General features: G+C 59.3%; 12 protein-coding genes and 2 non-coding genes across 14 annotated transcripts; 6 read left to right on the forward strand and 8 right to left on the reverse strand.

The window, feature by feature from the left end:
* Window positions 1-271: 271 nt before the first annotated feature.
* RPL31 (60S ribosomal protein L31) lies at window positions 272-1,141 on the forward strand (the record flags this gene model as incomplete). Its single annotated transcript, XM_028619039.1, has 3 exons — window positions 272-292; window positions 636-729; window positions 876-1,141. The coding sequence occupies 3 exons, from the start codon at window positions 272-274 to the stop codon at window positions 1,139-1,141; spliced, it is 381 nt and encodes a 126-aa protein (XP_028472535.1).
* Window positions 1,142-1,628: 487 nt separating this feature from the next.
* DBP3 (RNA-dependent ATPase) lies at window positions 1,629-3,359 on the forward strand (the record flags this gene model as incomplete). Its single annotated transcript, XM_028619040.1, has 1 exon — window positions 1,629-3,359. The coding sequence occupies one exon, from the start codon at window positions 1,629-1,631 to the stop codon at window positions 3,357-3,359; it is 1,731 nt and encodes a 576-aa protein (XP_028472536.1).
* Window positions 3,360-4,179: 820 nt separating this feature from the next.
* EHS24_003351 (uncharacterized protein) lies at window positions 4,180-5,329 on the forward strand (the record flags this gene model as incomplete). Its single annotated transcript, XM_028619041.1, has 6 exons — window positions 4,180-4,302; window positions 4,344-4,393; window positions 4,443-4,458; window positions 4,568-4,729; window positions 5,048-5,167; window positions 5,234-5,329. The coding sequence occupies 6 exons, from the start codon at window positions 4,180-4,182 to the stop codon at window positions 5,327-5,329; spliced, it is 567 nt and encodes a 188-aa protein (XP_028472537.1).
* A 442-nt stretch (window positions 5,330-5,771) lies between these two features.
* EHS24_003352 (uncharacterized protein) lies at window positions 5,772-6,742 on the forward strand (the record flags this gene model as incomplete). The annotated part of the gene is made up of 5 exons (XM_028619042.1): window positions 5,772-6,039; window positions 6,129-6,345; window positions 6,418-6,508; window positions 6,545-6,696; window positions 6,733-6,742. The coding sequence occupies 5 exons, from the start codon at window positions 5,772-5,774 to the stop codon at window positions 6,740-6,742; spliced, it is 738 nt and encodes a 245-aa protein (XP_028472538.1).
* Window positions 6,743-6,907: 165 nt separating this feature from the next.
* Window positions 6,908-8,271, reverse strand: EHS24_003353 (uncharacterized protein; the record flags this gene model as incomplete). Its single annotated transcript, XM_028619043.1, has 3 exons — window positions 6,908-7,593; window positions 7,642-7,718; window positions 7,766-8,271. The coding sequence occupies 3 exons, from the start codon at window positions 8,269-8,271 to the stop codon at window positions 6,908-6,910; spliced, it is 1,269 nt and encodes a 422-aa protein (XP_028472539.1).
* A 342-nt stretch (window positions 8,272-8,613) lies between these two features.
* EHS24_003354 lies at window positions 8,614-8,716 on the reverse strand. The gene has a single exon. It is a non-coding gene; the product is annotated as a tRNA-Trp (tRNA).
* Window positions 8,717-9,446: 730 nt separating this feature from the next.
* Window positions 9,447-9,532, reverse strand: EHS24_003355. The gene has a single exon. It is a non-coding gene; the product is annotated as a tRNA-Arg (tRNA).
* Window positions 9,533-9,838: 306 nt separating this feature from the next.
* Window positions 9,839-11,176, forward strand: EHS24_003356 (uncharacterized protein; the record flags this gene model as incomplete). Its single annotated transcript, XM_028619044.1, has 5 exons — window positions 9,839-10,174; window positions 10,220-10,275; window positions 10,312-10,897; window positions 10,941-10,997; window positions 11,036-11,176. The coding sequence occupies 5 exons, from the start codon at window positions 9,839-9,841 to the stop codon at window positions 11,174-11,176; spliced, it is 1,176 nt and encodes a 391-aa protein (XP_028472540.1).
* A 550-nt stretch (window positions 11,177-11,726) lies between these two features.
* Window positions 11,727-13,213, reverse strand: EHS24_003357 (uncharacterized protein; the record flags this gene model as incomplete). Its single annotated transcript, XM_028619045.1, has 3 exons — window positions 11,727-12,484; window positions 12,577-12,783; window positions 12,925-13,213. The coding sequence occupies 3 exons, from the start codon at window positions 13,211-13,213 to the stop codon at window positions 11,727-11,729; spliced, it is 1,254 nt and encodes a 417-aa protein (XP_028472541.1).
* Window positions 13,214-13,606: 393 nt separating this feature from the next.
* EHS24_003358 (uncharacterized protein) lies at window positions 13,607-14,452 on the reverse strand (the record flags this gene model as incomplete). The annotated part of the gene is made up of 1 exon (XM_028619046.1): window positions 13,607-14,452. One exon carries the CDS (start codon window positions 14,450-14,452, stop codon window positions 13,607-13,609), a length of 846 nt encoding a protein of 281 aa, XP_028472542.1.
* Window positions 14,453-15,251: 799 nt separating this feature from the next.
* CDC4 (SCF ubiquitin ligase complex subunit cdc4) lies at window positions 15,252-18,301 on the reverse strand (the record flags this gene model as incomplete). Its single annotated transcript, XM_028619047.1, has 3 exons — window positions 15,252-16,294; window positions 16,331-18,138; window positions 18,195-18,301. The coding sequence occupies 3 exons, from the start codon at window positions 18,299-18,301 to the stop codon at window positions 15,252-15,254; spliced, it is 2,958 nt and encodes a 985-aa protein (XP_028472543.1).
* Window positions 18,302-19,417: 1,116 nt separating this feature from the next.
* On the reverse strand, window positions 19,418-20,755 carry EHS24_003360 (uncharacterized protein; the record flags this gene model as incomplete). Its single annotated transcript, XM_028619048.1, has 7 exons — window positions 19,418-19,612; window positions 19,665-19,745; window positions 19,814-20,044; window positions 20,099-20,127; window positions 20,208-20,278; window positions 20,327-20,405; window positions 20,545-20,755. The coding sequence occupies 7 exons, from the start codon at window positions 20,753-20,755 to the stop codon at window positions 19,418-19,420; spliced, it is 897 nt and encodes a 298-aa protein (XP_028472544.1).
* A 473-nt stretch (window positions 20,756-21,228) lies between these two features.
* EHS24_003361 (uncharacterized protein) lies at window positions 21,229-22,241 on the reverse strand (the record flags this gene model as incomplete). Its single annotated transcript, XM_028619049.1, has 5 exons — window positions 21,229-21,256; window positions 21,307-21,418; window positions 21,466-21,537; window positions 21,720-21,847; window positions 22,081-22,241. 5 exons carry the CDS (start codon window positions 22,239-22,241, stop codon window positions 21,229-21,231), a joined length of 501 nt encoding a protein of 166 aa, XP_028472545.1.
* A 445-nt stretch (window positions 22,242-22,686) lies between these two features.
* On the forward strand, window positions 22,687-24,282 carry EHS24_003362 (uncharacterized protein; the record flags this gene model as incomplete). The annotated part of the gene is made up of 1 exon (XM_028619050.1): window positions 22,687-24,282. The coding sequence occupies one exon, from the start codon at window positions 22,687-22,689 to the stop codon at window positions 24,280-24,282; it is 1,596 nt and encodes a 531-aa protein (XP_028472546.1).
* Window positions 24,283-25,158: the final 876 nt, after the last annotated feature.

Raw genomic sequence — 25,158 nt, forward strand, 5'->3', positions numbered from 1 at the left:
TTGGAGGGACCCTGCGGGCGTGCTCTCCCCTCGCCGCCTGGCTGGCCGTTCGAACACCTGAAGGTCAGTAGCTACAACCGTATCCGTCAAGGCCCACAGCAACCAAAAATGGTGAGTGCAGCGACAGCGCCGACACACGACCAGATGGCGTACACGCGCATAGCGTACGAACAAGCCCCCCGTGCGAAGGAGAGACGGCGGGAGGATGGTCTGGACGTGTGATCGGCGGCGCAGAACGGGTCTTTGTTGAAGAGGACGATTTTCGCTGACAATGCAGGCTCCCACCCAGAAGGTTAGTCGACAGCGCCCGCGAGCTGGATGATTTGAACGACGAGCTGGGAGGAACAGAGGAGCAGGGGACGAGCGTGGGGACCGCTGCGTCTCTGTGTCGAGAGAACAGAGATTGCGTGTGCTGGAAGGAGGGGATCCGCATATGGCGCTGCTGGTCCCCCTTTCTCGGCCACGCAGCGTTGCAGACGCAACGGCACAGTGTGCACACGTCTCTGCAGCGTGGAAGGCGTTTCAACATGTCTTGCGCTCGTCCTCTGCGTGTTCCAAATCCCGGGTCCTTTGGACGGCCAGCTACGCGCAGCAACTTTTTCAATGTTCCGCAGGACAGGTGCTAATTCTTGCAGACCCGCAAGCAGCGCTCGGCGCTCCAGGACGTCGTCACCCGCGAGTACACCATCAACGTCCACAAGCGCACCCACGACCTCTCGTTCAAGAGCAGTGAGTCGCATTGGCGGCAAATGTGCACGGGATTGCCAGCGAGAGAGGTGCTGCCGGTCAAAACCTGGCCGGCTTCCACTCCCTGGCACCTGTTGTCAACGCCCCGAACAGTCCTCTTCCAGTTCAGCCCCACTAACGGTTCGCAGAGGCCCCCAAGGCTGTCAAGGCCGTCACCGAGTTCGCGCAGAAGGCCATGGGCGTCAAGGACGTCCGCATCTCGCCCGGTCTCAACCAGGCCATCTGGGCCCGTGGTGTCCGCTCGCCCCCCCGCCGTGTCCGCGTCCGCCTCGAGCGCAAGCGTAACGACGACGAGGGCGCCAAGGAGAAGCTCTACGTTGTCGCCTCGGTCGTCGAGGGCGTCACCTCGTTCAAGGGTCTCGAGACCGTTGTCGTTGAGGGCGACGAGGAGTAAACACCTGGGTGCCTTAGGGTGGCGAGGGTGTTAGGCTGTAGCCCGGCGTCATGACATTCTTCAGCCGTGTACAGTGAACTGAGCGCGCATATGTGCGTGGGAGCAGCTGCAGAAAGAGGATTGTGTGTTGGTCAGGACTGTGGTATACTGTGGACTGTGCTGCACGCCGGGAACGTTTCGTGTCATTTTCGTTCCACCCGTCTACATCTACCGGCAGGTCGTTTCTGGTCTCCCGTAGTCGGTCGTGGGCAGCAGATGGCCCTCGCAGCTGGTCCTCGAATGTCTGCAGCGCAGACATGCATCCGGCCGCTCTAGGCCTTGCTACAAGCCTGCTTCAACCGCCCCAGCGTCGCAGGTGCCCCACCGAGCCCATAGTACCCGGCCACAGATTTTTTGAATCCGTCATCCAGGCACACCGCGATGGCCCGCCGTTAGATATGCAAAATCTTTGGGCGGGATCCCACCCTTCACAACCACATCCACAACAATGTCTGTCGACACAGAAGTCAAGATCAGCAAGGAGGAGCGCCGCAAGCAGAAGGAGGAGAAGAAGGCTCGCAAGGCCACCAAGGCCGCTGCCGCCACCGAGGCCGGCGAGGCTGTCGTCGAGGAGACCAAGAAGGAGAAGAAGGACAAGAAGCGCTCGCGTGACGAGGAGGGTGGCGACGAGGTCAAGAAGTCGAAGAAGTCCAAGTCCAAGTCGGGCGAGGCTACTCCTGCTCTTGACACTGGCGCTTCGACCCCTCAGAGCACCGAGGTCTCGACCCCGGCTGAGGGTGAGGCTCCTGCCCTGTCCAAGAAGCAGCTCAAGAAGCTCAAGGCCGCTGCCGCTGCCTCCGAGGCTTCGACTGCCGCTGCCGCTTCCATCCCTGCTCCTGCCGCCTTTACCGCTGCCGACAAGGCCTACCTTGCCGAGCAGAACATCACCCTCGAGCCCTCCCTCTTCCCCCCTCACCTCGACATGTCCACTCTTGCCGTCAACGCCTCGATTGCCAAGTTCCTCACCGTCTTCCCCAAGCCCACCCCCATCCAGGCCGTCTCGTGGCCCGCCCTTCTCGCCAAGCGCGATGTCGTCGGTATCGCCGAGACCGGTTCGGGCAAGACCCTCTCGTTTGGTGTCCCCGGTGTCAACCACATTGCTTCGCTCCCTGCTCCGGGCAAGAAGGGCAAGGGCAAGCTCGCCATGCTCGTCCTTGCTCCCACCCGTGAGCTTGCCCAGCAGTCGTTTGACACCCTTGTCAAGCTCGGCAAGGAGTGCGGCGTCGCCGCCGTCGCCCTCTTTGGTGGTATGCCCAAGGGTGACCAGATCCGCCAGATCAACACCGAGGGTGTCCGCATCGTTGTCGGCACTCCCGGCCGTACCCTCGACCTTGCCGACTCGGGCGACCTCGACCTCTCGTCGGTGTCGTACCTTGTCCTTGACGAGGCCGACCGCATGCTCGACGCCGGTTTCGAGAACGACATTCGTCGCATCATTGCCCACTGCCCCAAGCACGAGGGCGGTCGCCAGACCGTCATGTTCTCGGCCACCTGGCCCGAGTCGGTCCGTCGCCTCGCTTCGACTTTCCTCACCAACCCCGTCAAGGTCACTGTCGGCTCGGACGAGCTCTCGGCCAACAAGCGTATCACCCAGGTCGTCGAGGTCCTCGACACTGGCCGCGACAAGGACCCCCGTCTCGCGTACCACCTGCGCACCCACCTCAAGGCCGCCCCCGGCTCGCGTGTCCTCGTCTTTGGCCTGTACAAGAAGGAGGCCCAGCGCCTGGAGCAGACCATCCGCCGCTCAGGCCACAAGGTCGGCGCCCTCCACGGCGACATGAACCAGAACGACCGCTTCAAGGCCCTCGAGGCCTTCAAGGACGGCTCGGTCAACGTCCTCGTTGCCACCGACGTTGCCGCCCGTGGTCTCGACATTCCCGACGTCCAGCTCGTCATCAACGTCACCTTCCCCCTCACCACCGAGGACTTTGTCCACCGCTGCGGTCGTACCGGCCGTGCCGGCAAGACTGGCCGTGCCGTCACCTTCTTCACCGGCGAGGCTCACGAGCGCGCGCTCGCTGGCGAGTTTATGCGCGTCCTCCGCGACGCCGGTGCCGAGGTGCCCAAGGAGATGGACCGCTTCCCCAACACCATCAAGAAGAAGGAGCATGGGGCCTATGGCAGCTTCTACCGCGAGACAACCAACGCTCCTGCCGCTACCAAGATCACCTTTGACTAGAGGACGAGGTGTTGAGGAGGAGGAGGTTTGACGAAAAAGGACGAACGAAGCCGGCACATTTTTTCCCTCCATTTTCGCCTATTTTGAACATTTGTGCCACTTTTCACATGTCCAAAACCTAGAGTCTGTACTTGACCTTGCTCTAGACTGATCTAGATGTGCTCTAGACCACAACTGTAGACGTACTGTATGCATTTTCGGGATACCAGAACGCCAGGGGCAAGGCGGTTGCACGGGGATTGATGTCTGCCGTTGCCACCTCGGTACAAAATGATGGCATCATCCATGTTGCCATGTCGCCCTGAGCTTGATGATCACTCAGCATGCATGCGAGTCTGCGCAGTCGGCCAGACATTCCGGTGACTGCTGTTGTCTCACCTCTGTGCAGCAGAGCGTACGGACGGTGCCACAGCAGCACACGATAGTGTCCACCACTACTGTTTTTGATTGACGACCTAGCACCGCACCGTCCTTACGGCCGCCATGACGCTCCCGGGCGCCGGCGGGGCGACCTTGATCGCTCAGCATACCGTTGCAGTGGCCGCATGCTCGCTCAGCAGGTTACACTTTGGGAGCCTGCAAGTGCCCGTGTCGCCCCTGGTATATATTTTTTTTTGGCGCCGCCGGGTGGCGTGGACCCGGTGTGTGTCAGGCACTCTGTTGTATGACCCATGCCGCCACCCGATGACGATGGGCCGATTCCTTCCTTTCAAAAGACGATATATATTGTGTTAACCGGAACCCCGACCTCGTTTTTCCAAACAACTCCTTCTCCTTCTCATCCACATCCACACCCACACATCCACATCCATCACACACCATGGGTCTCCTCTCCGGTATCAAGTCAGCTGTCGGCTTTGAGCAGCTCCCCGAGGGCATCGAGGGCAAGTCGTTCTACGACCTCAAGGCCACCCTTCCTGGCAAGGACAAGGTCCTTGACTTTGTAAGCTATATACAAGACATGGACGTCGAGCTCACCCACAGGCCACTCTCAAGGGCAAGGTCGTCCTCATTGTCAACACTGCGTCCAAGTGGTGAGCACAACTATTGACCTCCTTTGAGCCAACAGCTGACCAGAGATAGTGGCTTCACCCCCCAGGTACGCACCGGCTGAGCGGATACCGGTGTATCGGCACAGGCCGCGTCAACGCGGCCCGCACCATACCATCCACCCCATCCACTGCGCTCCCCACTGACGACCGTCACAGTACACCGGCCTCGAGGAGCTGCACACCACCTACCACGAGCGCGGCCTCGAGGTCCTCGGCTTCCCTTCGAACGAGTTTGGCGGCCAGGAGCCCGGATCGGACGAGGACATCGCCTCGTTCTGCCAGGTCAACCACGGCGTCACCTTCCCTCTGGCCAAGAAGGTGAGTACTACTACTACTACTGTCGTGTGGATTCGCACCGGCGCCCCCTGTCCAGGCGCCAAGAGCGAGGTTCTGTGGACGGCGGCCAGAACCATCAAGGTTGTGGGCCGTTCTGTAAGGGGGAGGCTCAGGGGTGGCGCGATTGCGCGCAGTCGCTTCCTCCACCTCCACCTGCCCGTCGGCCATTGTGCTGGTCGTGCTGGCATCGCGTCCGTCCCACCATGCTTTTTGAGACGGAGCGACCGCGCGCACAGGGTGGATCCATGGAACCGGGGGTGGCGTTCAGGCAGGCGTGTTTCGTTCGCTAACGGGCCGCAGTCCAAGGTCAACGGCCCCGAGATGAACGAGGTCTTCGCTTGGCTCAAGGCCCAGGGCAAGGCTGAGGGCGGCGCTGGCGGTATCGGCGGCACCACCGCGATCAAGTGGAACTTCACCAAGGTGAGTAGCAGCGTCTTATGACGGCGCAGTGTCTCGCTTGTGCGTGTATGTAACTGACAACCTCAGTTCCTCGTGGACAAGGACGGCAAGCTCGTCGCTCGCTTCGGCTCGTCGACCACCCCCGCCGCCATCAAGGCCCAGATCGAGACCCTCCTCGCCTAGACATGTATTGAGGAGTCCGAGGCCGGCTGTTATAGTTTACAGAGGGGATGATAATATTGCCTTTACCGTGGTTACCCGCGACTCACATTTCTGCGCTTCTGTTTGGCTTTCACTCACCATGCACGGATCATGCGGCGGACTTCCTCCACCACCTGTTGGGGAGGTGCGATACAGATACATACAATTCCTTGGAGCGGTACCCGCCAGGAGGAGAAGCATCGTGACTGATGTTATGTGGAAGGATAACAGGCTGGAGAACTGGATCCAACTGGAGATGCATGGCTTCAGGTCTATAGGGCGGTATGCATGCCGAAGTAGTCGGGACACGCTGGTGCCACTGACGTGGGACCGGAAGCAATAGATGGGTTGACTGGACAACCTCCACTCTCAAGGTCCACCTCCCGTGGTGCGTTGCTGCGTTGTCCCATCACCCATTCGCATAATGCCAGCAATCCGCGATACGTCCTCCACCCGAGCCGCTGGAAACGGTGCTACTCCCACCAACCGCATCTATGGCTCACGCCCCAAGCAAACGGCGCGCGGGTCGTCCAACAATGGCCCGCCGGGGTGGTGGAATACCGAGTCGCGGGACGTCGGCTCTGACGAGGAACTGTCTGGCGACGACGACGATGACCAGGACAGCGTGGCCGTGGAGGCCTCCTACGTCGAAGATATTCTCCTTTTGAGCCACGACAAGGACGGTATCCATTGTGGGCTGAATGGCGACAGCATCAGAGTCTCTGGACGACAGCGGGTGATGAACGTCATGGTACGCTCACGCCCCACTGCGAACCTGTAGCTGACGGCCAGCACGCCTTCTGCGTTCTACACGACACGTTTGTGGTGGAAACCGATTCCACAAGACCGCCATTCGTCTTCAAGAACCTCAACGACGACAGTCTTCTTGACGTCGAGGTCACTATCAATGATGCCTGGGGAGGAAAGGACAAGGGAATCAAAGTCATGGTCCTCACTGGAGAGGAGCCGACTGCCAAGCCGGAGATCAAGCTCGGCAAGTCATCTCCCAGTTGTGTACTTTCTTTGCGCTGACTTTGACCAGTCGAGGGCGTGTTGAACTGGTACGGTAGCCACGGTCCCACACGCCTGTTTTGGAATACCACTACCGGCGACAATGTCACGTCAGCAACGGATTTGGACGAGGACCTCGACACTGCCATGGTACGTTCGTTTAGAAGAAATGTTGCTGATGGGAAGCGCAATGTGGCCAGGTTGTCTGGCTTGCAGCTTGCCGAGGGAATGAACCCATTCCGTTGCAAAAACTTCGATGGGCTGCGGATCAGTGTTTATACCCCACTTGCCGAAACGATGGGGTCCGCTGACGATGGCTGGGTCAAGGTTGTGATCAAGTAGGTTCTTGAATTTGAGTTAGCTGCTGACAGTAGAACTGTCTGAACCCTAGGAGTTGACATGTGAGATAGCTACCGCGGTAGCGTTGCTATTGCTCATCGGCGGGCATGACAGAAGAAGATGTAGTCGCGGGCATGTTGCGAATCACAAGACGTCTTGGCGCTACTGAACAACTCACTTCATTCCCTCAACTACAACCTACATAAACGTCTACTGGAGCAACCCCTCGTTCGCCTCCGCCCAGCTAGGCCGCACCACCGGCCAGCCCTTCACCTCAGCGGTCGTGCCCTTGACAAGCGGGCCAACATCGTCTCTCCACTGGTGCCACGCCTCGGACCCAGAGAGCACAAACGAGGGAGCAATGTGCACGCCTCCCGGCTCTTCGACGTACGCAACCTCCACCCCGGCGCTGCGCATGTTCTTGACAGTGATACGGATCTCGTCGACCAAGATCTCGCCCGAGCCAGCTTGGACGTAGACGTTGACGTCCTTGAGGTGTGCCCATTCCTCCTTGGTAGCGTGCACGGGTGCAAAGTAGGCAGTCCTGCGGGCTTCATGGGCGTAGTGGCGGGCAGCGGAGCGCGCGGCCTTGGCACCAAACCAGGGCAGGTAGTCGCTAAAGTAGTTTGCAGTCATAGAGTTGCGCTTGTGGCTGTCGGGGCCCATGTCGCACCAGGGCGACGATAGAGCCAGCGCGCCAGGCAGGGGGGTGTCGAGGTCGGCGAGGTAACGGGTCAAGAGGAGAGAGAGGTTTCCGCCTGCACTCTCACCGCTGATGGTGATGTTGGAGGCCTCAAACCCGAGGTTGTTGGTCAGGTACTCCCAGCCAGCGAGGGCGTCGAGGAGGGGCGCGGGGAAAGCTTGCGAGCTGTTCAAAACCTTGCGGTAGTTGACAGCTAGGACGTGTCAGTAAACAGACAAGGCTTTGTGTGATGTGTACATACCCAGGACGCGAACACCAAACTTCTTGGCCATCCGGCCGGCAAACGGGCGCTCAAGCGGGTGTCCAAAGGCGTATCCTCTGTCGCATTAGCCTTTTGTTGTTCCATGCAGTAGTAGGCCACTCACCCGCCGACAAAGTACAGAATCGCCTTCTCTCCGGGGAGAGCCTTGTCCCAGCCCTTGGCCTCGGCGTCCTTGGGCGACAGGATAAAGCCGGGGCGCGCGACGCCCTCGACCGCGTCGCACACAGCAAACCCAGTACGCGGGGCACGCGCAGGCTGAATCGTGACCTGCTTGCATTCGACACCGTCAGGAATGGCGTGAAGGTCCCATTCCTTGCGGTCCACTCCAGGCATAGCCCAAACGAAACGGCACAGAACCAGCTGGACCACGCGCATGAACACCTCGGCGCGCATGGGCATCCAACCGCGCGCGCCCGTGGGTGGGCCGTAGATCTTGTGCTTGATCATGGTCAGGACGACCACGGGCGGGAGGGCCGCGATAGTGCCTGCCGTCGCGACTGCGCCGTACAGAGAGCGGAACGGCTGACTGGGGGTCGTTGGCGCCGACGGGTCGGGCTTGACGCGCCTCAGGCTAGGCCAGTCAATAGGGTTTGTGACAACGTCGCCCATTGTTGCTCGCGAGTTCTTGAGGTAAGTGAGTCAGTCACTGGGGAAGAACACAAACCATGCGTCAGTCCAAGGCGTTTAGTATCTGGGGAAAGCGTGGCCCCGGGCTGTAGGGTAGCCGGTGACGCCGCGCCGCGCCACTGGTCCAACCCCGTCCCCGACCTCGGGGGCGGGGGCGGATTGGTCGGCAGAGACCTTGTTTCGCACTTCTAGATCCACGGCAGTCTATGCTTCCTAGCTTCTGAATGCTACCGTTAAAGGCAAAAGATGTGCACATGGTGTGCACGACTCTGCTTCGCTCGCGGAGCGATGCTGGAGAAGCAAAAGATGATGATCACTGCTGATCGACCCCGGCCCGAATCGAACGGACAACCTTGAGGAAACGTACGAGCTACTGCTCGACACATTCCAGTTGGAATCTCACGCGCTACCATTACGCCACGGGGTCTTTGATGTCTGGTTCTCCCGAGCACCATACCGAGCTGAGGATCCCGAAAATTCGAGTTTGGAGACGATCCACCTATTCCCCGACGTTATACGTGAATGCTCCGGTGAAGTGACAATATTCTGGCATAAACTGAGAGCCCTGGTGATAGGCTATCGAATGGTCTAGGTTTGAGGACTCTGGGTGTAGAGACAGAGGAGGGACGACTGGAAATGTCCAAGAGTGGCAGAGAAAACATGAGGTGATGTGATGGTGCCACAGTGATCGCCGTCTGGGGTGATCGGCGCTCCGTCAGAAGCTACCGGTGGTATTGCAGAGGATTGACCGATGTTCCACTGTTGCACCGGCAGTCTGCGATGTTGCACTGAGAGCAAAGGACAAGAGAAGCACCAGGGCTTGGGACGAGTTTGGTAATACGCACTGGTACTGCCTAGCGAATCGGTCAGAACACCCCCCCCGCAAGGCAGGGCATCTAATCTGGCTCGCCTGTCTGCTTATTCCGGGACGTGTACAGACATGTACAGACAACTCTTCCACAGCAGTTTCGTAATACAATACGCAAGGCAAGTTAACCGCCACAGCGTGAAGTCCAAAGCTACACCTGAGTCTCTAGTCAAAAACACGAACCTTAACCTCCGTCGGCACTTTCACCTCATCACCAGCTTCTTCCAGCATCCCATGTCCCTCTTCCAGCACCCTCTGCACCTCCACGACCCCCCAGAGGACTCCAAAAAGGTCACGACGGGGATCGAACCCGCGATCTCCTGATAAACAGCTGTAGAGTCGTAGTCAGACGCCGTACCATTTGGCCACGCGACCGGCGATGTCGATGTATATCCGTGAGTCATAGTGTCCATTGGGCATGTATATCCGAATAGAGGTCTTGAGTGAGCTCACGTCTGCATGGAGGTGCTCAGAGGCTGCTCGTGAAGGAGGTGAGCGTATGGGGTGTGCACTGTAGAAATATCTAGTGAGCCGACATGTGACTGTCACGTTTCCTTTCGGTTGTTGACAACCTCCACCCGCGGAGGATCCACCAGCCGTAATTGCGTCACGCTCCCTGTCGATCTCTTCCAACCACCCATTCACGCTTTGCCACTCACCTACCCACCCACTGTAGTCACCATGAGTGTATACAAGGCCGCACTTGTGCGGTACGTCTCTGACCTTCCACCGCCCTTCCGGACACTCCCGGATGCCCTCCGCAGCTCGTCTTCTCCGCAGGCTCTCCTGGCATATTCCGACGATGCACGTCATCTCCCACTGGCAGCGACTCTGGCACTCATCCCAGCAGTCTATGTGCTGGGTCTCGTGAGTGGCAACGTCTCATGGGTCGACCGCATTTGGACGTCGTGGCCTGTCCTGTGCTCCAGCAGTGTTCTGGCATGGGTTGTCGTCAATGACGGCGGGAACGCCTATGGAGCGTGTATCCCGCGACTCGTGGTCGTGCTTTGCCTTCAGGTGAGCTTGAGCTCTCGTTATCGCGGACTGTTTAGCTGATCTCAGGCAATCTGGTCCGTTCGTCTCACATGTCACACCGCCAGGAGAGGGCTTTACGAGCTGTAAGCTAGGGCGCGAATGAACTAGCTGACGTCCAGCAACTCGGAAGACTACCGCTACACCCAGGTCCGCCGCCTCCTCCTGCCACCCCTCTTCCAGCTGATACACCTTCTGGTGGTGGCTGTAGCCCAACCCTTGCTTCTCTTCAGCCTCTCGCTCCCCGTCGCTGCTCTGCTACAGCCCGTCTCGTTGCTCCCAGCCCATGGCCTGGCCATTCCCTTCTCAACAATCTCCTGGCTCCTTCCAGCCCGTTTCAACGTCACCCCACCAGACACACCTGTCCTGCATGCCGGCGACCTGGTCCTGACCCTCGCTGCGCTCCTGGTCCTCGCGATTGAGCGCGCCTCAGACAACGCAATGTATGCATTTCAATCCGCCAAACACGTGGACATGGACGCTGCGGCAGCAGCCAAGGCGGCCTCGGCTCGGAACAGCCTTCCACAGCGGACACCATCGCCGGTCCCTGTCCCGCTGGCGTTCTATCCTGGCTTCCCAACTCGTGGACTGCACGCATACTCCCGGCATCCAAACTTTGCCTCTGAACAGACGTTCTGGGTAATCTTGGGGCTGTTTGCCGTGATTGGCAGCGGTGCAGTGCCGGAAATGCTAGCCCCAGCGTTCGCCGTGAGTTCCCAGGTGGGATCCGATGGAACTGACAGACATTTAGCTGAGCATCCTATTCTGTGCGAGCACGGCGCTCACCGAGTGGATTACCACACGCAAGGTTAGCTTAGTCCTCGTTCCCATTCAGCTGACATCCAGTACCCAGTCTACCGAACATATTCCCGCCTCGTCGGCCAGTTCCTGCCCCAGGAGACGATGCTCAAGTGGCTCTGGACTGCGGTGAGGGGTACCTGGCCCACGCTGGAGCGGGAGGTGTATGGGCGTGGAACGAGACGATGATTGCAGTGAGGAGACTCGTGTTGTATGTACTTGTTTTACCACTGCGGCACAGAGTGGTGAAGTGGTGGTCAAAGACCGCGTCTGCGGGCTCAAGCCACCGTGCCCACCAGTCAATTTGGGTATCTACCATCATTTGTGCGGCATGAGACTTGGTGGCATGGAGTCTGGTGGTCATGTGAACAGGACCACCTGGAACCTATTTACGGAGTACTGGTGGACGTGTAAGGTGAGCGCGGTATCCTGTCAGCTGCTTCACGTGGCGTCAACTGCAACATGTTCTTGAGACATCAGACGGAGATGACCGGGCCCGCCGTTGCTGCACCGCGCGTGGCATAGGCGACGTCCAGCAACCTGGAATACACACTATGGAAGCGGTGAGCGGTCATCTTTTCCCGTAAGACGTTTCTCAATACCCAAGGTCACTGTGGCATGCAGCTGTCGGGCAGGGGTCACATACAGTCGCGCCACATTAGACTACTCGTACTCAACAGCCTCCTCCCATATTCTATGCAGCTGCTACGCTGCTTCAAGACCTAAAACCACTCGTGGCCTATCCGAGCGAGTCGGGAGCAGGGCTCTGCCAGCTAACATTGTGCACGCCGCGCTCCTTGAACAGCTCCAGTACGGCCTTTTCGGCCTCGATGCGCTCTGGCTGAAGGGCACCGTGGCCATTGACCTCGGCATACGTCTGGAGAGTCTGGTGCAGTTGATCCAGGTTGGTACAGCCGACCACGACGGGGACAGGGGCCCCGTTGTCCTGGCGCAGGTCCTTGTATCCAAACCCGCAGGCGACAGCTTCGATGGTCGATCCCTTCTCCTTTGCGAGGACGACAGCCTCGCGAATGGCCTCGTACAGAGCGGAGACCTTCTTGGCCGGGTGCCAGGACGGACCACCGCCGGCGGTAAGGATACCCATCGAGAGTGGGGCAGCGTTCATCACTTGGGGCACCTTGGCGTCCTCGGTGAGTGCGCGGAGGAAGCCGTCGCCGAGGGTGCTGCACAGGACGGTCTGGTGCGAGTAGCTCTGGACAACGTCGATCGGCTTGCCCGTTGCGGCCAGCTCAAGGAGCGAGAGGCGAAGGAGGACGGGGAGAGGGAAACCCGCAATGCCCACGCGCTTGATGACGCCGCGGGACTGGTACTCGCGCAGGACAGCGAGACATGCGAGGATCGAGTCATCGCCCTTGCCGTGCGAGACGTACGGCGGTTCGAGACCCCACTCGGCGGCCTTGGGCCCGAGAGCATCAAGGTGGGCTCCAGCTGGAGACGGGAACGGCTTGGAGACGACGAACTCGACATCGTGGAGGTCTAGGAGTTGAACGAGGGCGGTTCGAAGAGAGCACATTCAAAAGGGGATCGCGTCAGCCGAAGGCAAGACGCTGGTCATTGACACCACTCACAAACAACGTCAAGATAGTCCGTCTTGAAACGCTTCAGGCTCCTCTCAACGCTCTTGCGAACCACCTCGGGGTCGTAGTGGTGGTTGGAGACCTGTGGTCCAAACTTGGCCGTCTTGGTGATGATGCTGTAGCTCTCACGGGGGAACTCGTCGCGGAGAGCGTAGAGAGCCTCACCCAGGATGACTTCCGAGGGGTGGTAGTGGGGCGCTGCGAGTTAAGCACTCTATCTCAATCTCGACGGTGTGTATTGTGCAGTTCCGTTGGCGTAGTGGACCAGCAGAAGGAGGGAACCGTTACTACACCCTACACGGTCGTCGTCTTCGCGCCCCACCACGCCCCTAAACTCACCAGTATCAAACGCATTGACGCCAGCACGCAGCGCAGCGCGTACGACGCGCAGAGGCATAGTACTCTTCACCAATGCCTCATCCGCATACACACCATACCCAAACGTCGCACATCCTAGCACGACACGGGGCAAGGCAAGGATGTCGGCGGCAACAGCAGGGTTGCGCTCAGCAGGCGGGAGGTGCTCAGCTTCTGGGATGGCGTCGGCGGCCTCCTCGGGCACGCTGGCGAGGTCGAAAGGGGCGATGACCTCCTCTGGGCTGTCGGGGTGGGACGGGGTGATGGCCATCGTGTTGCTGTGGGGCTAGGATGAGATGAGCAACAGTGTTCGGTGGAAAGCCGGACGTTATTGTGAGCAACCGTGTCCTTGCCGCCGGTCACTTAAGGCACACATATCGGGCCGGGGCACCGGCAACTTCGAGACCGTGGCACACATTTCAATGACTGCCCTCTGGCGATGATGCTGCAGCACGATACACTGCCGGCTCCAGCTTGTCGATGATGCAAGCCAGGGCTAACCATTACTTTTCAAGACATCATTAACTGCGACACCAACCAGGAATCTGTCGAGCCCCATAGTATTCATATTTCTTAAAGGCCAGGTCGACCAGTAACCACTTTTACTACCACATCGTCTACCTTTGGTGATCACGGCTTCCGTGTCCCATTGTATATAACTAACTCAGGGGAGGGGGACGTTGTCGTTGCTTCCGGGAAGGAAGCCGCCAGTGATGGTGACCGAGCCGTCGGCACCGAATGACTCTTTTTGGTTGGGTGTGTTGGCTGCGACGGCGCACTTGTCGCCGATGATGAGTTTACCAACCCCAGTGTGAGGGCCCGCTTGGACGGCAGGCCCACTGGGGCCGTGCGGGTAGCCGGTAGGAAGTCCGAAGTGAACCGACGTGTAGAACTGACACTCCTTTTGGGAATATGGGATGGCTTCTTGACCGTTGAAAGAGTAAAACTCGAACCATTGAGCGACATCGCCCTTGATGGCGCCGAACGACGGGTCGGTCGACCACGAACCTATGTGGGTTGGGGTGCCTTGGTCGTCTACCAACGTTCCGTTCCATGTCCGGCGGCCTGTAGCGTCGATGTCGACCAGGCTCGCGATGATCTCATACCAATGGCCAAAGTCGAGGTTGACGTTGAGCCTGCAACTCACGCCATCCCCACCATCGGCCGAACCATAGCAGAGCTCCGAGTCCACAACGTTCACGCCCTTGCCAAAGCAAGAGAAGATGGCAAGACCGTTCTGTCCCAGGTTGGCCATTGAGTCGTTCTTGCCCATAGGCTGGAGGCCAAAGTAGAACACGTCGGTGTTGTCGCTGAACCACCACTGAGCGGCCGCGTAGTAGCCCGAAGCACGGATTGAGTTGGGGTCAAACCAGAACTTGCTCGACACAGTCTCCCATCCGTTCGCTGGCTTGTTGGGGAGGGTGTAAGAAGCAGATGGGGCGTTACCGGGGTACTGCGCTTCAACAGCAGTAGATGTAGCCAGGAGACTTGCAAGGACGTTGAAGAGCATGTTGACCGTGTTGCAAGCTGTCCGGAGAAGACCATGCCTTCCTCGCCTGTTGGCTTTTATAGCTTTTATACATACATACATCTCCGAGTGACTTCAGCCACTCTCGTCACACTTGTGCCCGATGACGAGCACGGCGAAATCGGCGCATCTAGTGGTGTCCCTTTGACTAGTGTCAAGTCGTTAACGGATCAGTGTGGATTAATTCGAGCTAGCTATGCCCCACAAACCTAATCAACGATGGCTTCGTTCCGCGGTTTGGATGTCGCGGCATGCCACACAGTCTGACCCGCATGCTTCCCAACCCTGCGGCCTTTGGCACTGTGTCGTTGACGAGCAGTGCGACATGAAACAAACCACACAGAAGATGAGATGTTGCGTGACGTCAGTCGATTGCGCCGAGGTTGCCGCGGTCAGAAGAAGGTTGGGCTAGAAGCGATAAACGACAAGAGAGCATGTGGTTACGCATTTAGGGTTGGGTATTGGCCACCCTCCGGTGACTTCATGAACTCGCTTGACCCGGTTTGCTTCATGCTAGCGCGGCGCATATCCCGCACCTGTCAGCTGCCAGGCTGCGTTGGCGGGTTATCGTGCCGGACAAGTGGACTACGCCGAGGTCGGTCCAGACGGCTCTGTCAACAATAATTGTTCCCAACAGACAAATGCCACTCGCTCTCCCTGGAACTGCTCACTCACTACGTCACGACACTACTATGATGCAACAAATTGCTGTATGACACGCACTGATCTCCCCCGCGGCACCCATCTACCTCTCGCCCAAGCCACCATACCTCCTCGAACATTACTCGAGGTCCTCCATCGCCTCGTCGTCGCCCTCACCCGAGCCAGATCCAGAAGCCGAAGCCGCAAACCCGGATCCAGAGCCCGACCCCGACCCCGACCCCGAGGCCATCTCGTCTCCCTCGGCCTGCTCCTCGATTTCCTCTTCCTCCTCTTTCGAATCGTCAAACCACGAGTTCTGGTGGTCTGAACCGCGCAAGGCTGAGGCCATGTCTAGGGGGAGGTACAGGCGACGCCCAGAGGGTCCAGAGACCGCCGTTGACGTACTGGCTGCGCCGAGGCTCTCGTCAGAGGTCCGCTGCTCACGCAGGCCGTGCACCTTGCGCAGCCTCCTTTGGCTCTGGGACGAGGGTACAGTGTCACGGCCAGTGCGCACGTCCAAGGTGCGCAATCGCTCCGCCGTGTCGGGCGAGACGCCGGTGCTGTCTGCGGTCCACGCGTCTTCGAGGTCAAGCGAGTCGGAGAGGACGCCGCGGTCCATGTCGTCGTCGTCGCACTGGTATGTCTGGGGTTCCCTAGGGTTCCCCCTCTCCCATGGCTTGCGGCGGAGGGTGTCGAGGCGTTCGTCGTCGATACCCGATGGATCGGGATCGGCGCCAAAGTCGAACACGTCAAAGACAGTGCTGCCGCCACGATTAGAGGCGGCGACGAGGAGGCTGCCGTGGAATGCCACTTGCCACACGCTGCTGATACCCGTAATGAGGTCGCGCACGTTGGTACCGGTGCGGATATCCCAGAGCTTCAGCGTGCCGTCGCTGCCGGAGACGACCTTGGTCTCGTCGTGTTGGAAGCATGTGATAGCCGCGGCGTGGCTGGCGAGGACGTGCTTCAGCTCGTGTGTCTCAGCGTCCCAGACACGTAAGGAGGCGTCCGCAGCAGCTGACACGTAGTAGCTTGGTGAGGCACCCAGGAGACCAACGAGCGACGTGTGGCCGGTGAGCGTATGCAGGCAGGTACCCGTGGCGATGTCCCAGACCTTGACCGTGTTGTCCATCGACCCCGAAGCGCAGCGGTTACGGAATCGATCGTAAACAATAGAGTAGACTGGCGTAAGCTATACGTAGAGGCTTACAAACTCACCCTTATGCTCGTGGCCGTAGAGAACGTGGATACACGTGCCCTTGACGATATCCCACACGCGGACAGTCTTGTCGTACGAGCCAGAGACGCAGATACGGCCGTGAACAGCCAAGGCGCGGACGGCCTCGGAGTGGCCTTCGAGGTGGTGGACGTGATAAGGGTTTTGTTCAGGTGGGGCGTGTATGTCAGTGCCAGGAGTCGGAGAGAGGGACATGTACGCTGGCTCGCCCTTCTTGGGGAGCTTCCAGACACGCAGGCTGGCGTCACGCGAGCCCGTCACGACCATGGGGTATGGGGGCTGGTACTCGCCGGTCGCCTCGTCAAAGACTGGCTCGACAATCTGCAGACAGCGGACGGTGGAGGTGTGGCCGAAGAAGACGTGTGTCTGCTGCAAAGACTCCAGGTCCCACACGCGTACTGTCCTGTCCGTAGAGCCGCTCACCAGCGTGTCGCCCTTGTACTCTAGCGCCCAGACACCACCCTCGTGTCCATCGAGACGCTTCTTGAGCTGGCCAGTCTTCGTGCAGTAGATATTGATCGAGTGGTCGTCTGATGCCGACACAATCTTCTCCTCGTCAAACTGGACGCAGGTGACGACACTGATGCCGTGACCGGCAAACGACGTATGTTGCGGCTTACGGTGCAGCCAGTTGCGGTTGCTCACGTGACGCCGGCGGTAGACATGCTTGAGGGCCGTGGGGCGGTCCTCGGCAGCCTGGAGCATGGGTTCGGACAGGGGGAGCATGGGTTCGTCGTCACTTGGTGTACCAGCCTTGGTCACGCGTGGATGGCGAGCCTTCCATTCGAGTATCTCCCAGCGGCTCTTGATACGTTTCTCCTCTTCCTCTTCGACACCATGGCCGTACCACAGTCCCTGCTGGACAAGACGAGTGCGCCACACGGACCGCTCGCTATCGATCATCTTGCGCCACTTGCGGCTCACACGGGCTGCGGTTGCAAGACTCTTTGCGTCCACTTTGCGCAGGATTTGAATTGCGACCTCGTGCGGCAGCGAACCGACAAAGTCACGCTTGAGGGCCGTGGACGCAAAGGCAGAGATGCGCTGGATAGTCGGCATGCGTGACCTCCTGAACAGGTGCATGAGCACATGCTGCTGAATCTTGTCGGGCAGCTGATCAAAGTGCTGGACAATGGCGGGCAGGGAGAAGAGGGCGGCCATCTCGAGACCCGAGCCCAGAGACGCCTGCTGTGGCACAGTAGAGGAGGCGACGACAGCGCTCGACTCGGCCATCTCGTCACTTGTAGTGGGACTGGTCATCATAGCGCGGTCCAACAAGGCAGCGTCGCTGGCGCGAGCCTTCTTCCTCGGCGGTGACCTGGCGCGAAGAAATCCCGCCAACGACGACGACGGCTTCATCTCCTCGTCATCGTCTGTCCTACCGCCAGAGGTGGTAGGTCGACTAAACTCATGTGGTCTCTTGCGCTCCTTGCCCTTTGCAGACGTTGTTGTTGTTGTCGTGGTAGTAGCCGTGTTGGCAAGAAATCCAGCGAGCCCGACGCGCTCATGGTCGCTGGTGCTCGGCAGCGATCTTGTCCAGCCGGGTCCACATGTCTCGCCAGGGATATTTCCGTCTTCGGGCATCACTCTGCCATCTTCCTGGACGAGAACACGGTGGCCGCCGAGGTTGAGCGCGAGGTACTTGAGGTCCTCGGGCGTTGGCTCGGCGGCCAGTGGGTACTCGTCCTTTAACGCAAGGTGGTGCGGAACAGGGATTGACTCGGGAACAGGAATACGGGGCAGCGGAATGGGAGCAAACGACGTAGTGGTGCGGGTCGTGTGTGTGACACTGGAGAACATGTTAGTGAGGTAAGAGGTGAGGGTGAACCAGTGATGTCAACTCACACAGTCTCTACGACCGCGTCCTCCATGCGAAGCACAGGGCCGTGCGGGGTCCATATCAGGCCGCCTGAAGCCGCGTCGTCCGACGCTGCTGGCGAAGGGCGCGACATGCTTGAAAGAGGGACCTGAGGGAAGCTGACGGTGGCTGGCAAGTTTGTCAGCGGCGCGCTCCGACGCGTCGAGCGAAGGTGAGAGAGGATTCAGGCGGCGTTGATGGTTTCTGAAGCAGGCGGATGCCACAGTAGCACACAACACCACGCAGTAGCGTCTAGCAAGTGGGAGATGACCCGTCGTCTGCTGTCCGGCGTAAGGAAAGCGGCGTCCGGTCGGCGGCGTCTCGCGGGGGCCGGCTCAGAGAGGGTGCGATGGTGCGAAGGTGGAGGTACTCACTGAAATGAGGCCCTACGCAGCGTCGAGTTGTGAGGCCAGATGAGAGTACGTCCACAACGCTTTGGATCTCTGTGGACTACGCGTGCGTGTCGGTCGAGAAAGGTTGTGAAAAGGGAGACGCGAGCCTTCTTGCAGAAGATAGAGAGTGAGAGGCCGGGAACGGGTCACTTGCACAGGTGGTGGCGTGGGAGGCCAGATGGGAGATGTACGTGTTCAAGCCGGGCGCAGGGTGGAGTCGGTTTGTCCGAGGTCGTGAGAGATGTGTCTCGGCGTGCTGGGCATACGCCGTGTGACAAGAGAGCGCCGATGGTCGATGGGACAGACTGTTCGACCATCAACGATGGACGGAACGGACGCGACGAGGTTGAGCGGCGCGCGGCGCGGCGGCGGCCAAGTGGGTGATGGGAGCGTGCGCGGGGCCAAATGCGGCAATGTATCAAGTCAAGAATATATACACCCTCCGGACTTGCGGAGACGGGGACGGGGCGGTGTTGCTGTCCTCGTCGGCGAGTACGGGGGATGGAATGATGGATAGAAGGAAGAAGGAAGCGATCGATGACGGGGTGTTGAACGGGAAACAGACGCGCGCAAACGGCAGAGGCGGCGGCGGGTGGAGGAGGGCACGGTTCCGCTGATGGCCTCATTACGGCACCACGAGAACAATGGCCAGCGTTGTTGTTTCCAACCCATCAGCAGTGATCATATATGCTGCAACTGCAATGACTTCCTGCATACCGCGTACATGCACTGTATTACATTGTGCTGCCAGAAACCTGTTTGTCTGTCGTCTCTCCCATCACACATTGGCCTTCTTCCGCGAACCTTCCCTCCAATGTCTAAGCAGTCGCCTTGCCCTTGCCCTTGCCAACAGCGCCGCTGACGCGCCAAGCGCCGACGATGGCATCAATGACCTCCTTGACACCTTCGCCCTGACGCACAGAGGTGAACATGGTTGGGCCCGACTCGCGCATCAGCGCGGCATCGCGCTTCATGACGTCGAGCGAGGCGCCGACGTGAGGAGCAAGGTCGATCTGTATAAAGTCAGTACGGCTCACTTCACCACGACCAACCGCCGCAGCTTACCTTGTTAACAATGAGCAGGTCAGACTGAGAGATACCAGGGCCGCCCTTACGGGGCACCTTGTCGCCGCCTGCGACGTCGATCTGCAGAGTGCGAGTCAGCGCCACTTCGGCCTCTCTCTGCGGGTTTGTCACCCTCAACGCATGCTCACGACGTAGATGATGTAGTCTGCAAGTTCGCGGGAGTAGTTGGCAGCGAGGTTGTCACCGCCGCTCTCGACAAACAGCAGCTCGCACTGGAAGTCGGCCTGGAGGTCCTCGAGGGCGTGGAGGTTGGCCGAAATGTCCTCGCGGATGGCGGCGTGAGGGCAGCCACCAGTCTCAATGGCACGGATACGCTCCTTGGGGAGGGCCTCGTTACGGATCAGGAATTCCTGGTCCTCCTGCACACGAGTGTCAGCACACAGTCGCGCTCAACAGACAAGGCGGACACTTACACGCGTGAAGATGTCGTTGGTGACGGCCGCTACGTCATTAGCCGCCTAGATCTCTCCCTCCCCCTGTAACACCCTCTCGCCCCACAGCACTCCAGCTGGATACACGTACCGATGTTGTACTCTTCACGGAGGGCACGGCACAGCGCGAGGAGGAGCGCAGTCTTGCCGGAACCAACGGGGCTGTCTGTCAGCTCAGTCCCACAAACGTCGCTGAGCCGCGGCACTTACCCGCCAATGCCGACAGTGAACGCGCGCTCGGTCCAGTCGCGTCCCGAGTAGTCGGGAAGGTCACGCTCGGAGAACTTGCCTAGAGTCCGGACCATTGTTAGATGTGGATGAGGTGCGTGAAAAGGTGGACGGAAGGTTCAGAAACAGCGTCAGTAACAAACAACTTTAGAATTGTCGATGACGCAACAACCCAAACAACAACCACGTAGTCGCTCAACCACTGTTGATGTTGCCAAACGGCTCCTGGAACACATCATACTCACCGGCATGCTCGAGGTGCTCGTGTGTGTGGCCATGCTCCGCAGCCGCGTCATGCGAGTGCGAGTGCTCGTCGGCCTCGTGCGAATGAGAGTGCTCGTGGGCGACGGCGGTGTTGGGGTTGGGCGCCGAGGCGAGGAGGTTTTCGAACTGGCAGACGGGCTGGGCCATGGTGAAAGGAATCTAGCGAGAGCGGATGGAGGACGAGAGTGAGAGTTCGCCGAGGAATACCAACAGCCAAGAGAGAGAAACAGTGAGAGGAAGAGTGAGCAACAGCAAAAGGGCGAACGACAATGGCCATCCCACGTCGGACCGCGAAGTCCGAGCGAGATCCCCCCGCCGCCAGCGTCCACCCCTGAACGCCCATCGAGCTCCGACTGATAAGCGTCCATCCAATCACTACTTCCAATCCCCACACGCTTTTGCCGGTCGCACCGGGCCACACGCGACACGGACATGGCAAGGCTCCCAGTCGTTACGAGTTCATACATGACAAGCGCATGCGTACATGGTCTTCATCAGAAAACAGTCTATATCCCTCCAAGCGGCGGGGGCTCTGGGACATGGGGTTAACAATGTCCCCAGTGGATCGGGGCGGTCCGGGGTTGTGTGGGGGACACTCTATGGGGCTACAAGACAACTATTTACACAGTCTCAATACCCTCGTACTCGCTGTTCCCGTTAGCAATCATGTATGGATTGCGTGTTTCAAGGTGACTTACGACTCGACAGGAGGCTCAAGGAAACCGGCGTGCGCGCCAATGACGCAGCCAGAGCTGCCAATGAGCCAGAAGACAGTCGACAGAGGTGCGGCGATCCAGAGAAGGGGAATACCTGGACAGGTCAGCATCCGCCTGAGGGCTCGAGGCTCAACAACGTACCAATAATGAAGAGACCGGTGTACAGGTTCTGCGGGGTGATGACCTTGCCATTAAACTCAATCGGCTCGGGCACTAGGTTTGGTGTCAGCAGTGTGTTCCAACGCTCGGAAATAAGCTGGATGCTGCGGTGCTTGAGCGGCGGCGCAGTTTTGGTGGCGGTGCCATCCGTACCGCATTTCATTCTCCGAGAATGACAACGACGCGCGGCTCGCCACCACCAACAAATCTGCAGCATCGAGTAGGCAGACACTCACCAAAGCGCGAGATACCGAGGAAGCCACCGATCAGGAAGCCGAGGGCGATGAGGAGGAGGGGGTTGGTGATGAGCGAGTAGACGGCGAGGAGCGCGACAATCACGGCGTAGTTGGCCGAGAAGTAGCGGCTGAGATGTGAGCTTTGTGCTTCTTCCGTGAAGGCGAGAATGGAGCTTCCAGAGGTCGTGCCGGCGGTGGACGATTCTGTGTTGCCGTGCAGGTGTGCGCCACCGACGACGCGTCCCCGCTTACACCGCTAGCAAGGCTGCCACGGCGGCGAACAACACAAGGGTCGACTCGACCAACTCGATACTCCAGCGCATGCTCTCCTCCTCATCTCTCTCTCTTCTCTCCAACGTACACGTTGTAGCCGGCGCGACGCATGTACTCGCTTGTGTCGCGAGGCTTCGAGACGCGCTGGTAGTCGAAAAACTCGCCGACGGGGCGGAGGGCGGCAAGACGGGTCTCCTTGAGGGAGCGGACCGACTCTTGAGCCGTGTTGAGGTAGCCGACCATGTCCATGATGGGTAGATGTGTTGTGCGGGGGGGTATGGGTATGTGGGTAAAGAAGAAGAGCAAAAGTGCAAATTGACGGTTGTGAGTCCAAGAGTGCAAGTCCAAAGAACGCGACGTGGGGGTACGTGGAACAGATCAATTCCAGGGTCAAAAAACAAACAACGCAGGGCAAAGTCGCATGCCATTGCCACGTTATGGGTATTTTCAACATTGTTTCCCACGGTCGAGTCGTCGCCGCCCACCAGGGCCGGGCGCGCGCGGCACACTTTGTTTCCGGCCCCCTTTACGGCCGGGCACACAGCACAGGCGGGTTCGACTCCGAGACTCGGCGAGCGATCACAGTCAGCAACCATCACAATCCACTTGCGCGTCTTGCTCCTTCGCTCTCCACACCGCCTTTTAGGCAACCCTCCCCACATCTCTATACCACCTCAACACTCCCTCCCTACCAATGGTCGACTCCAACAGACCACGGTCCTCACCTGACTTGGTTGGCGACACCCTCGTCAATCGCGCAAGACGGCAATGGTCGGAAGGCATCCCAGACGGCGTTCCACTCCCGCCACTCCTCACCTGTGAAGAGACGTTCCGGCTTGCAAAGCGCCGACCGGTTATATATGCCTGGGCGGCCGACAACACTACGTTTGCCAACCCCTTCAAGCATTCTGTGGGCGGGACGACCGACTTTCAAGTGGGCTTCGTTGTCGGCGCCCAGGAAGGTCACCGGCAGGGCCTACAGCGGACCCGGACGGACGACTTGGAGGCTGGCTTCTCCAGCGGCTTCTCCAGCGGCTTTGACCATGGCTTCTGGGCCGGCCAGAACCCAGAGAAAATCGAAGAGGCCATCGCTGCCTATAAGGCGGCTGACCTCACTGACTCTGGTCCCGCCAACGTTGCTCTCGAGGGCATCGCCACTGCCGTCGCCGCCCTCGCTCCTCCCGACGACACTTGGATTCCAAAGTCCCCGTTCGACGCGACCATCCCCTCCAACTCGCCAGCACGCAACCCACAGTTCCAGAACTTTGCTAGCGCGGCCACCACGCAAGCTGCGGGAATGGCAGACATGCGCGGGCTTTTGCATCAGCGCCCGCTCGACACCGCCAAGACCCCCAGTATTCCGTCATCCCTCGTCGACCCCAACACAGCCGACGTTGCAGACAATGTCACTCGAGACCCACACTTTCAACACTTTGCCAATGCCGCAACTTCGTTTGCAGCACAGCTCGAGCACGCCCAGCCTGAGGAACAGGTGCGCCATGCCGGCCGCGACGTGCCCGAAAAGTGCTGGTCGTGGTCGACCCAGCAAGCCGGCAAGCCGTCTACTGTGCACATGTTCTGTGCGCGCAAGGACCTCCCTCCACAGCGTGCCGACGAGCTCGCCAATCTCCGCCCTGTCAATGCGCCGGTTCTACCCAAAAACGCCCCGCCTGGGTTCTTTGAGCGACTGCGTAACCGCGTCGCGCCCTGGACCCTCATCTACGTGCGCGGCACCAGCGAGGGTGTTGCCGGCCGCTACTCCGAGGAACTCGAGGGCGACGATGGGCAGTACGACTTTGGCCCGCTCAGTCGCCACGCGCCCCAGAAACTTCGCCGCGAGGCTGGGCCCGGAGCCCAGTTCCTCAACTGGGAGGAGGACGGATGTCTGATCTACCTCCCCATCTACTCGGTCATCTTCCCCTTGCTCAACCTGGACATTTACTCCGAGCGCGTGTTTGGTCCCAGCTCGCGCATGTTCCAGCGCTACATCCAGACATTCGAGGACGGCACGCAGACACGCATGCTGCACAAGGTTGTCGACAATGTGCGTGACGGCGGTGCGCTCCAGCTCTGGAACCAGATTGGCGATTTCCACGCTCGCAAGCTCGCCAAGGCCCGCGAGGCGCTTGCTGCGCGTAAGCTCGAGGAGGAGGCTCTCGCACGCGCCGCCGCAGGCAACGTCTCGGATGCTCCCGAAGTGGGTTCCATCGACGGCAACAAGGCCAAGGCGGGAGTCGACGACACCCCGCGCCGCGGTGTCAAGGAGAGCGAGGGCAAGGAGCAACAGTAGTCTCCCCCCGCACGCATCTCACCCTTCTTCTTTTCTCTTCCCCCTTCTCACGTTGGACATACCAGCCGGGCTACCAGCCCTGTTCTCTCCCTTCTCCCAACCCACACACCACATCTGTACACCACCACCACCACGACACTGCCATTTGCTAGCCCTTTACACAACCACCACCCACCACCAGCACCCGCATCTGTAGACGTAGACGGCTAGATCCCCGGCGGAGCAGAACCCCACCTAGTGTGTTTCCTTGGAAACGCAAAACAACCATGCATTGGGGTAAACCGCGCGCGAAACGGTTGCAGCAGTAGAGTCCATTTACCGCGCGATCAAAACAAGTGAATGTGGCATGGGGAACCCCGAAATGATTCCAAATGATTCCCATGGACACGTGCAAACTGTGGAGCCAGAGTCGGGGAAGGAACGAGAACAAGAACGCGGAGAACAACTGAGATCACACAGAATGTGCCTTTCGCAGACCAGAACAGATTGCATTTTTGGAGACGTCGCCAAAACGACAATACGATGACGGAATGACGCGGATGGGGGATGGGAAATGGGATGGGGACGTTTGCGTGGAGTGCGGGGGAACGCGGGGATCGGGGGGCTTGGTACAGAAATGAATTCTGAGTGGGGATGGGTGTGGGTGTGGGTGTGGGTGTGCAGGGTGGCGGGGGTGCAGGGTAGGTTGTGGGGGGTAACGAGTGTTGAAGAAAGAGGAGATGAGATGAAAAGGGGAAGGGAGAGGGGGGGGCATCAAAAACTGGGGAGAATCCGATGCGAGGTATTTTTTAAAAAAGTAATTGATTTGTGGTTGTGGTTGATTGTGGGAGGTTTGGATGGGGGGATGGGTGCAGGAGCAAGATTGTTCAAGACATG

This window comes from Apiotrichum porosum (genome assembly GCF_003942205.1).
Source record: "Apiotrichum porosum strain DSM 27194 chromosome Unknown scaffold_16, whole genome shotgun sequence".
In the NCBI taxonomy this organism is placed as follows: domain Eukaryota; kingdom Fungi; phylum Basidiomycota; class Tremellomycetes; order Trichosporonales; family Trichosporonaceae; genus Apiotrichum; species Apiotrichum porosum.